A 12,109-nucleotide genomic window follows, 5' to 3' on the forward strand; every position below is an offset into this window, starting at 1 on the left:
GTTTCTCCAGAAACAACAAATTGGAGGCAGACTTCAGAAATTGGCAGAATTTCTCCAAGTTTCAGTACTGCTGAAACTTGGACAAAACCTGATTGTGGTACATTACTTACTTAAAGAATCCTTAATACAGAATTGCAAACTGAATATAGCAAAATGCCAGCTGAAATAAAACCTGAGAGAAATTAAAGTCTGCTTCAGCCAGCTGTATAAATGGATCAGCATACAGTTAATATACTGTATTCTGTAGGGCCTTAAACATTACTTTGCTTTGACACCTTGCAATCAGCGCATTGGAGAGCAAGTTTTAAAAAACCCTTTAGGCAGAAAATATTTGCCCTCTGTGTCTGGGAACAGTGAATCATTGACCCTTGTTTTATTCTTTTGTAGTTTCTATAGAGATCCTCCTAATGAATTGCTAATACCCCTCATTAGGCCTATCCCACACAAACAGAAACATTTTATGTGAGATTCCTTTGGGCAGGCAAAAGCAACTATTTAAACTTTCACCAAGTTTGCATGTGTAGCTCTTAGAATTAATGTCTGAATATTTTATGGCTCTTCTTTTATTATTTTTTATAATTGTTATATGCCTGGTGAAGTGCAGTAAAGCTATTCATTCACTCATTCATTCATTCATCCATCCATCCATCCATCCATCCATTTAATCATTCATATGGGAAAGATAGACATATTCCATTTAGCCTACACTGCAAATTACCAATGACATATATACTACAAGATGAGAAGTATAAATTAATATTATTTTATTGAATTATATTGAATTAAAAATGAGAAAGATGGTAAAATGATTATTTGTACATTTTCTAGTAAACTCCAAAAATATAGTTCGATAGCTGCATATTTTATAGTTCTAATTAATTGGGGAAAAGTTGGTTATTCTGAGGTTGTGCCTTTGCTTATGGCATTTAGCATTTTTGCATTCTGTACAACCTTCTGCAAAATCATCATTGAAAAATGATACTGTTCTCTCAATGATGTTTCTAAATAATTATATTAAATAAATATATGAATGGCAGTTTTGTCATCAAAGTAGTAACAAATCCTGTACATTAGTACAAAGCATTTCTGCATATAGGAAAGATTAGTTTCTCTTTCCAATAGCAGGTCCTTGTGATCATGTTCAAAACTAATTAGGAAATCTTGACTTTCAGACCTGGTAGCAGGAGGATTGTGCGAAAGACTACACCAGAAAAGAGTCTGGAAAAGCCTTCCATATGTCTAGCTTTAGTTTCCAGACAAATAGTAGGATATCAATGTAGTAGTATAATAGCAAGAAAAGGAATGTTATCCATCATTTTGTCACAGACCTACATAATTGTTTTAGCCAATGACTCGATTTTCCATCTCCTGGTAAGTATTCCTATCCATCCTCTCTTGTATATATTTAGTAAAGGGAAGTTCATTGCCTTCCTGTGTAATTGGTTCTGCTATCACACTATTCTAATTATTGGGAACCATATCCTATCATGGAACCAACATCTTCCTTCATGTACCTTAAAACTATTCTTCTATTTTCAGCTGTTTGGGATACAGGAAAATACAGGAAAAATAATTGCTGCCATATGTGTGATAGTTCTTGAAGAACTATCTCCCTTTGGTTTCTCTTTTTCTAAGCTAACATTCTTAGTTTCCTTATGCTATCTTTTTGTCACAGTTTGTTTGTCGGTGTTCAGAGATACTTTTTATTTACAGTTCAGGGTAGGTTACTTATCTACCTCTTCTAGGAATCATAACCACAACGGGGGGAAAAAAGCTTTAAAAATGTTGTCACAAGCCAGCACAGTTGCTCCATTTTGCTGATTATATGAAAGTAGCAGTATTTTTGAGGTCTTCAGAGGCAATGTTTTTTATGAAATGGGAGAAACAATATGTCATGATGATTAAACTATTTTCTGCACTAGGGGAAAATGTCCAAAATCAAAATAAAAGATATGTCCATCATGCAGGGACCTTTGTACACAATTTCTTCAACATGGGAGACAATTTAAGCAAACACTTTGTATTCATCCAGTATATCATTGTGAAAGGGAGATCTTACTTCTTCATTGCTTGCATTTTTAACTTCAGCTGCTGTTTAGATTGCTGTTCCATTCACTGTATTTCTCAGATCTCCTTTATGGATATTTGCTCCAAAGAGGTGCCACTTCCTTTATCTAGATCTGCTTCTCCTTGAAATTCAGTGTTCTTGCTTCTCACTATGGAGATACGTTCTCCATGGGATGTTACCATATCTCTTCCCACATGAATGTACTCCATTGTAAAACCAAATCTGCAAACTGACTGATGCTGTAGAAATATCCCAATACAGAATTTTTTCTCATAGATGGAATTGTATGCCCCAAACCCAACTCTGCCTAAATAAAAAGCCTCTATGGCCACACTGCTATATAACTTATTATGGCATTTTATTTACAACTAAGTAGGCATTACACAAGTATGTAAATCACTCTACTTATTTGATACCTCCTTTGTTCTAGGAAGCCTAAGGCAGCATGAGTTCTCCCCCCTGTGTATATTATTCATCAAGGCTAGAAAGTAAAGTTGAAAGAGAAAGTGATAGTTTGATAGTTGAAAATCAAGAATTCCAATTTGATTCTCCTCTAACATCCCAACCAATTGTTTCCTTATCGTGGTTTTGAATAAATAGCAGAAAAACTAAATGTTCAGACAATAATTAAGTGGTTATAAGAAACCCTAAATAGTAATACTTTCCTCTCCTTAGGAGAGCAGCTGAATTATGTTATGTGTGCCTAAAAGATAATACTGAAACAACCTGCTACTGCTAAGTCCCCAACCCCCAGTCCATGGACCAGTACCGGGCCATGACATGCCAGCAACCGGGCCGCACAAACAAGCAAAGCCCTATCCACGAGATGTAGGCAGCATACAAAACCATGCACTCTCCGGTCTGCAGAAAAACCTTTCTCCACGGAACTGATCCCTGGTGCCCAAAAGTTTGGGGACCTCTGTGCTAAAAGATATTTATCTGTCTCTTGGCTTTTAGTTGCTTCTGCCTGTTTCCTATGAGATCTTGGCCCTCAATTTGGTCCCTGATCTCTTGGTCCAAGCATCAATTCTTTTTTAAGGGAGACCAGAATACCACAATCACTTTTCCCCCCTTTTAAAAAAGGGATAGTCCACTGGTCAACCCAGAAAGTACAAAGTTTTGAAACTGATCCCACCTTCCCTGACCTAATGTGTGTAACCAAAAGGATCCAAATCTTGTACTTCCGTGGTTGTTACTTCCAGCCAAGTATTGATTCCTCACTTCATCTCTTTAGACAGCTTCCAATTTCCACATCAATCCTTACAGTTAAATCCCTTTAACTCCAGCTCTTCAAAAATAATTCAACAATTCCATCTCAGCTACACAATAATCAGATGACCATTCAGTGGCTGTAAGGGATTAAAAACATCTAAAACAAGAATCCTCAAACTCTTTGCTGCCAGCTAGGGATCATTAAGTTGAACAATCATCTGATGGACCCATAGTTTCAAAGTTTTTTTTTTTTTTAGTTCATCCTGTCTATATACAATATGAAAGCAAAAGGGAAAAAAATCACTGTATGAAGAGTTTTGTGCATGTCAGTTAAAGGAGCCTTTTCATAAGTTGAATGATATTGGGCACGGCTAGAATGTCAGATCAGAAAACTACTAATCATGGCTCTTTTCTATGATGTGCATCATATCAGCCCAATGCTGATATGATGCTCTTTCAATTGCACATGAGGCCACACTGTACAACCAGCAAGATATCCAATGCTATACAGATTCCTGTTAGCTGTGGGATAGGGTGAAAGCATAGCAAAGCTTTAGATTGATGCCTATGGTGTTATCAGCCATCAGCTGACCTAAAGATCAAAAAACAGCTGGAATTACAGGAGCTTTTTAATATTCATGTTCTCTTCATATCATGCAGTTTTTAGAACTTCATAAAAAAAATCTTCTGCTATATACAGTAAAGCAGCAGAAGAGGGACTGAAAATAATAAAATACTTATTACAGTGTTTAAGTGTACTTATTAAGTGTATTTATTACACTTCTGTGCATTTTCCTCCTTTTCTTTTCTAAATCTTTACCATTAAAATTCCCAAGTAAGCAATATTAGGTCATGCCACCTTTTAAAAAAAATAGATATAATTAAACTTAAATCTGTTTAAGTTAGCCTATAAGTCATTTTGTAATTGATGGACTTTGGCCCATCGGTTCTGCTTTGTGATTTATTTCCTATGTCTATTAATTCAAATAAAATGTATTATTGGCTTAAGCATATAATATTGAGGAAAATCAAAACAGAATACTTAATATCACAAATTTCATATAAAGTTAATACAAAGATTCTTATATAAATATTATAATGTCTACATTTATCTATAAATGTCAGTAATAATATTCTATAAGATTAGAAAATATCACACCAAAAGTCATTGTATATCTGAGTGAAATACATCCCTTAAGTTTTGATGCAATCTTTCTTAGTACATTTACAGGGTACCAAATTGTTTAATAATACAAATTATAGATCATTATTATTATTGTCATGTCATGTTTTATTTTGATTAGCTAAATTATGGTAGCTTAAATGAGCATGAGCTATTCAAACATTCTAAGAATGGCTTATGTGCTTTTTTTAATTTCCCTTTTTTTTTTTTTTTTTTACTATTCCCAGTATATATGATGTATCTTCAGGCTATCTTTGTCCTGTTTGAAGAAAAATCTTATCCCAGGGAATAAATAATATGCACAGAGAGAGAAATTCATTCTTTGATAACAAAAAATAATTAAATAGAAAGAGCAGGTTAAAGATCAGCATTCATTTTTCAAATTAAATTTAAAAGCCTGCTCTAGTTACCTCAAAGATTGGCAAGTTTTACAAATAACATCACTGAGCCTTTTGGAGAGAAACACGGCTGCATTTGAATGAAGTCATTAGGCAATACATTTATTTTGAAGCCAATTAACCTTTTGTCAGAGATGTCAGAGCCATAATGGTTTCAGCAGTGGAGGTCAGCCTCTAACAGGGGCATGTATGACAGCGATTACGCTGTCTGACATATGCTGCAGCCTGGGAGTGAAGCCCTGGAATGAGAATCTGCCTTCGTTAGTATTCTGCTCTGCATTTCAAAGGAGCAGGCAATCTTGACCTATCCATTTAGGTAATTAAAGCTTCCATTTGGAACTGTCCTGCAGGAAGGTGAAATTGGAGGGGAGGGCGGGGAGATAAATGGCTGCTGCTGCTCACTGTATCCAGCCACTTCCATCACTTGATGGACTGCCTGGGATAGGCCGGGTTGCCAGGTCCTCATAAAAATAGAGATGAATTGAGCAGGAGACAGTTCTCTAAGGCAAAGCAATTCTGTCAACTCCCTTTTTGCGGTATATAATTTAATTGTTCATCAAGGTAGATGGCTGACTCAGGAGGCCGGTCTCTGACTTGTTCCCCCACCGTCCTCTATTTGCTAAGAAATTACTCCACTTTATTTACTTATAAGCCAACAGTTTGGGCAATGACATTTGTCACTTCAATAAGTGCAGCTGCCTATCACAGCTGTGTCCTGACCTACCTTCCAGGCTATTTTGTTTCCTCTTGTATCATGCTCAAGGGCAATTGGGAAGTCGCCTCGTTCGTAAAACTTGCGAAATGCTGTGGGCTTCGTTGGTCTTTCTTTAAACGCTCCTGCAGCTGGAGGACCTTTCACCTATAATGTTAAAAAAAAACGTTTTATGCAAAAATTGGCGCATGTCAAGAAATACATTTGTGTTCAGATCAGTGATTAAATTGAGACTATGACATCAGATGCTTCACATTTCAGTTTAAAGCACTGTTATCAGCACTCACCGTGGAATATTTATCACATTTATCACATTGTTATGGCCCACCTACAGCAGCTAGGCTAGATGAAGGAAGCAAGAGGTACGCAGATTTAAATATATGGCTGGGATAAATCAAAATCTTAGAAATGATGATGCAATTTCCCAACTTTATTTATAATGCTGGCTGGGGAATCCTGGGAGTTGAAGTTCCCACTTCTTAAAGTTGCCAGTGATTGAAAATCACTATAGTGGGTTAATATAGCCCAAACTCTTTGAATGATTTGAATTGCTTCTTTCTGGGTTTCTCTTCACTGAATTTAGTGGCTATTTATAAGTTTTCAACTAACTTGCTGATTATCTCTATTCTCTTTTTCATACCTTCCTCAGCTTTTCCACAATCACTCACAGGGACATTATGTTAAAGAAGTGATTTTAAATTTGGACAGCTTAAGATTTGTGGATATTTAATGCTTTATAGTATTTATTTATTTATTTATTTATTTATTTATATTTAAACTTCTATGCCGCCCTTCTCCCCAGAGGGACTCAGGGCGGCTCACAGCATGTTAAAAAACAACACAAAAAAACATTTCCCCTGTAAAACTATAACTATGTTTTTTCCCTGTTCTAAAGGTAACTTACTTAAAATACGTATTATATAACAGAGAGAAAATCTTTTTATAAATGGCAGATATCACTATAGTTAAGTTTGTTAAATATAGGATGGAAATTATTTGCTTTCAACTCAACCATATTCAATTTTGTCTCATTCTCTTAACTATACCGTCAAATTAAATCATGTACAGCTCTCATAGTACAATGGAGGTGCTAGCAGAAATTTTCTGGTTTGAAGAATTCACACAAATAAGGAATGCTAAAGAATTTGTACCTCAACCAAGAACCCACTGGTATATAATCATAAGAAAATAAGGTCCACACAATTATAATAAAATCAAATTAAGACATTTATTTAGTATTGTATACTATTAGTCTGCTTATAAAGGGATGTTAATTTATAATAGCAAAAGACACAGCTAGAGGACAAGAACAAACATACTTGGGTATAGTTTTATTTTTTGGATGACATAACTATGGCTTTAACATTAAGCTTTCATTAAGGACAAAAAAAGAGAGAAGGAATTAGGAAAATCTGGTTTCCAGGAATTATTTTGCAATCAAAAAATTCTATGGAATTATAGTGATTTAGCAACGCAGTGTGGACCGATTCATTTTATGACTGGAATGAAAAATAAGGAATAAGTCTGGAAATTTTTCATACTGTCAACCAATTTTTTGCAATTTATTGCTTGTAATAATAATAATAATAATAATAATAATAATAATAATAATAATAATAATAATAATAATAATAAAGTTGGAAGGGACCTTGGAGGTCATCTAGTCCAACCCCCTGCTCAGGCAGGAAACCCTATATCATTTCAGACAAATGGCTGTCCAGACTCTTCTTAAAGACTTCCAGTGTTGGAGCATTCACCACTTCTGGAGGCAGGTTGTTCCACTGATTAATTGTTCTAACTGTCAGGAAGTTTCTCCTTAGTTCTAGGTTGCTTTTCTCCTTGATTAGTTTCCATCCGTTGCTTCTTGTCTTCTTGTTCTTCTTGGAAGAGCAGTATAGGGTTACACATCAGGATTTCCTCTATTGAAGAACTGTTTCAGTGTTTTGTTTTCGGTTTAGAATCCATTAGCAAAAGCAATGTTGGTGACTGGTATGGTCTTCTTCAGTTTAGCAGTCTCCAAATATAACCACATCCAACAGACACCAAGTTGGGGAAAGATGAGTTAATCTCTTTTCTTACTTGAATAAGAATAATTATTGCTGAACATTGTGGAGTTTGCTTCTACGTAGACAATTATATTATTGTATTGTAAGACTAAAACAAACTGCAGTTATAATGCAAAGATTACATTGATAACGAGACCGGAAAACAGCCAAAAACTATACCAGTGCCAGAGTTTTACTTTCCTTCCTTTAATTAAATAAATTCCCCTTTATTTCATTTAATTTGTTTAATACATGACGAACTTAAATCTGTTTTATCACAGTTATTGTTAATAAAGGTTGGTCATTCACCATCACCCACTTGAAATTACTTATAGCTAACACTACAAATTTCTGTGCATTCATTTCAGAGCAAGTCTCACTGAATATACCAGTACTTACCAGAAAATAAACATGATTAGAATGGAAAGCATCCCCACAGAAATCAAGCTGGGCATAGATATATTTCTTATGTTTCATTAAGTAGGAAGTCCTGGCTTACGCATGTTAATGCAGTAATAATCCCACCAACATATTCCTGCATAAGGGTATAAGCATGTACACAACGATTCGGTTCATTGGACTTTCAGACAAAAGCTGCAAAAAACAATGATTATCTCAAGTGTGCTGGGGCTTGAGGTTTTTAAATACTGGTCTCCCAGGCCAGATGACAAATTGTATTTAAAATGCAAAAAGAATAAATTTGCAAGAGAGTATAGCAGTTTGTTGTGCAAAGCAAAAATAATATTTATGTGCATCTACTCTTGGTGTCTGAAAAATTGTTCGGGATTATGGCTGACACTTCCAAGCATGTTGTGAAGCATAAGCAGAACAGTTTATAGTTAAGCTGTTCACTTTGCAGAAAGTCACAGCTAAGAAAGAGGAGCGTGACTTGAGTCTTCTGTGAATCATCACAATGGAAAAATATGAATTATAATGCTATTCCATTTAATGCAAATTAGATCTATTGGAAATTAGTGACTCTTCCAGAATCTCTGAAAATCTCACACAAATGACAGAAGTGAAATGAATGCAAAGAACAAGCAGAAACTCATTTAGTTCTTATTTCTACTGTACAATTAAATCTAATGGATTGATTTTCAAGTGTTACCTTAAATAAGCAGATGAGCTGCTTTGTATGGATGATACAGCTACATTTAGAAACAGAAGAGAAGGGGAAGAACTGGTATGAGACATGGAAGACCTATTCAGGGGCAACAAAGAGTTTTGGGTGAATAAATGTTTTCTGATGCAAGAGTTTCACCAAATTTGAAAGATTTAGACTTGAACTGCTCTTACATAGCTACCATAGACCTTCCTGCTTTTTCTGACCAATCCATGACCATTACAATTTCTTTAATATATTGATTGGTTAGTAGACCAAGTAAGTCTGTTATGTTTTCTTTTAGATACAAATTTCTTACCTAGCAAATTTCTTATCTAAAACTAACAGAACAGACACATGTCAGGATAGGGACTGCATTTATCATCTACACTTGTAAGTGATATCGCTACACATAGGTCAGTGATGGTGAACCTTTTAGAGACTGAGTGCCCAAACTGCAACCCAAAACCCACTTATGTATCGTCAGGTGCCGGGTGGGCAGGGCCCATTGGGTGGGTGTGGCCATTTGGGTGGGCGTGGCTGCGATGGTAATGGCAGACTGGGTGGGACTAAAAAGTTCAATCAGTTAATTCCAACTTTGTGAGATCTTTTTATTCCCGCGAGAAGTTGAAATTGATTGATTGATTGAACCTTTTTTTTTGCACACGGCGTCAGAGGCCTAAAGCAAAAAGGTTTTATAAAACCCAGCTGAAGGCCTAGGACTGGGGCGACGCTGCGCGTGCCCACAGAGAGGGCTCTGCGTGCCACCTGTGGCATGCGTGCCATAGGTTCGCCACCACGGACATAGGTTAACCAAAGGGAATAATTTTAATATGTTAAAAGCATTACAGCAAAAGAGGAGCACGTCTGACAAAAAAAATAGCAAACCCTGTCTGATGTTTTCAGAGTAACGGTGGCTAATATTGGTTAAAAAATAGAAATAAAGCTAATATTCAAATCACAAAGAGGAACTGTGCTGAGCATTCTGACTTTCTCCAGCAGCTTCAGCGTACAGTATTTTCTTGTTGAGTGTGTGCTTGGGCTTTCCCTCCCTTCTCAGGTTAAATCCACATTGACACAATCTCCATTCCATCCTCAGTGAAGCAACGGTATGCTTCCAATCCTGTTATAATCTGAGTATATCAGCAGCAGATGGCTACTGATACCAAAATATTTTGTGTGCTCAACATTTTGATGAGAGCGCGTGGATAATTATAGATTTCTTATCAAATATTACCCTACCTAACATTTATTTTCAGTGTAACTTTATTTCTATCTTTCCCCCCTGAATATTTCAAATAGTTTATGTCACCAGGAAAATGCTTAGCAGAGTGCTTGCAACAAAGGGAGCAATCAATCACATTTCAAAATTTAATACTGCCTATTGTTTCATAGCATTCTTTAAGCCCTGAAAAGGCTGTTCAGTCTGACCGTCTGATGTGTAAGTACCGAGCTTCTATCAAAGAACTGCCTGAGGACAAATTTAACAAACCATTCAGACTATTCATATTTGTAGAACTTTCTGTTCATGAATCAACATTTCATTTGCTTTTGCTGGCTTTACTATTATAGTCAATTATTTTCTTTTTCTCCATCTGGAATCGTTTAATTGTATAACAGTTAACTGTCTTTTCAAGATCAATCTCCTTTGATTAATTACACATAGAATGGAACAACATGAAAGATTAATGTGCAGTTCATACAGAAATCAAACAAAAAGTGATGTATCTTTAGAAAGCATGATTTTATTAGTCATATTTTTTTTCAAAAAATGATATTATTTAGTAAAACTGCATTAAACCTACACCATGAATCTAATCATTATTCACTCTGTACAATTGGTTCAGATTGAGTTATTCGAAAATTAATTTGCACTCGATTGTAGGAATATTATGATGCAAAGCATGCAAAACAAAAACAAACAAAAAAATAGGAGTTTTCATGTTTCATGTTATAAGAGGGGGAAAAATAAGGGTTGGTTCCCACTGACTTGATTTGTATCTGTCTATTCAAAATAAGCCCAATGAATATAAAATTCCATGTATATGGTTACTGGATTATAGCCGGAGATAACCTGTTCTCTCTAATCCAATTACAGCGACATACAAATGGTCATGTATAATTGTGATAATCCCAGAAATGAATAAATACTTACAATTCTAAGTAATTAAACAGCACACAGGTCATTCTATACCCAAAAAAGTTACAGAAAATGAACTGTATGAAATTTTATTGGGTGTTTTCCTTAATAACAATGGAATTACACTGATTTATCTTACAAGTAATATTGTTGATACTGTTAATATTACATAGCTCTGAATGAAAAATGATACCATTTAATGACTGCCAAAAAGAAACAGTTCTCTTCTTGCTCATGAAACAAAACCAAGGACAGGTTTTAGCTGATTTAAACTTGTAAAACATGCACTCATGCAGGCCTGTTGAACAGAATTAATCTTAGCCCAAGCAGCTCTTCAAAGAAAGAGTATATAGCATGTGGGGTAACCACAGGGACTCATCAGGAGTTGGGACTGACTCAAAGACAACTACACTTTTCTATATTAGAAAGAATATAACAGATGAAGGCATGATATTCATATGTAAAGTAGGGTAATTCAATATACTTCAGGAGAGATGCTGCAAAACTCATAAGAACATTTATACAGTACTCCCCTGAAACTCACTGATGCAGCCATATCATTTTCAAATATTGTGTGGCTACTGCAGAAAGATATACGCAGGTCATAGCAGATTAAAGGAATGATAGAACTCCTTCATGTAAACATTATTGCTAAAATAGGCCATTTTCACTGCCTGCCTTTCTTTTGGGATTAAGATGAAGGAACAAAACCTATTTATTCCCTTTTTTCTCCTCGTTCTCTTTCTACTCTCTCATCTTATACTTGTTCTCATTTCTAAATTTAATTCTTTTTCCTGCCTGCCACAATGTAGGATTTATTAGGCTATCACAAAGTCCATATTAGATCAGTAATATCATTGAAGATTCTGAAGGGCACCACTCCATTGAGAATTGCAAATTAAAGTTTCTAGGACAAATTATTTTACAGTCACAAATATGTTTATACATTTCAAAGCAAGGGAAACATTTACATGAAATGAGAAATTACTATGAACATAATTGGAGCGAAACCATTTTCAGTATGAACTTTAAATCTAAAAGTTACAGTATTTTTCAGTTACTGCAAGGGTGAGTGGGAAAAATATTTTATTCAGTTTAGATAACATTTACAAAATCTCTGGTAAAAAAAGAGTTTAAAAATACTTTCTAGATATACGTTTAAAGCAGTTTAAGGGAATCTAGCCACGCCAAGACTTTCTGTTGTTTAAGTGAAAGCAATTAATTCCCTTGCCACCATTAGCAAAGATGC

The 12,109-nt window shown here is 35.2% G+C and overlaps 1 protein-coding gene across 1 annotated transcript in view; it reads right to left on the reverse strand.

The window, feature by feature from the left end:
- PACRG (parkin coregulated) overlaps window positions 1–12,109 on the reverse strand; it is a 248,350-nt gene that overhangs the window by 215,493 nt on the left and 20,748 nt on the right. The window contains exon 2 of the mRNA XM_015814601.1: window positions 5,586–5,720. Coding sequence (XP_015670087.1) covers window positions 5,586–5,720 — 135 coding nt within the window. The remainder of the gene's footprint in view (window positions 1–5,585; window positions 5,721–12,109) is intronic.

The sequence above is a fragment of the Protobothrops mucrosquamatus genome, unplaced genomic scaffold (genome assembly GCF_001527695.2).
Source record: "Protobothrops mucrosquamatus isolate PMUCROS unplaced genomic scaffold, P.Mucros_1.0 scaffold_89, whole genome shotgun sequence".
In the NCBI taxonomy this organism is placed as follows: domain Eukaryota; kingdom Metazoa; phylum Chordata; class Lepidosauria; order Squamata; family Viperidae; genus Protobothrops; species Protobothrops mucrosquamatus.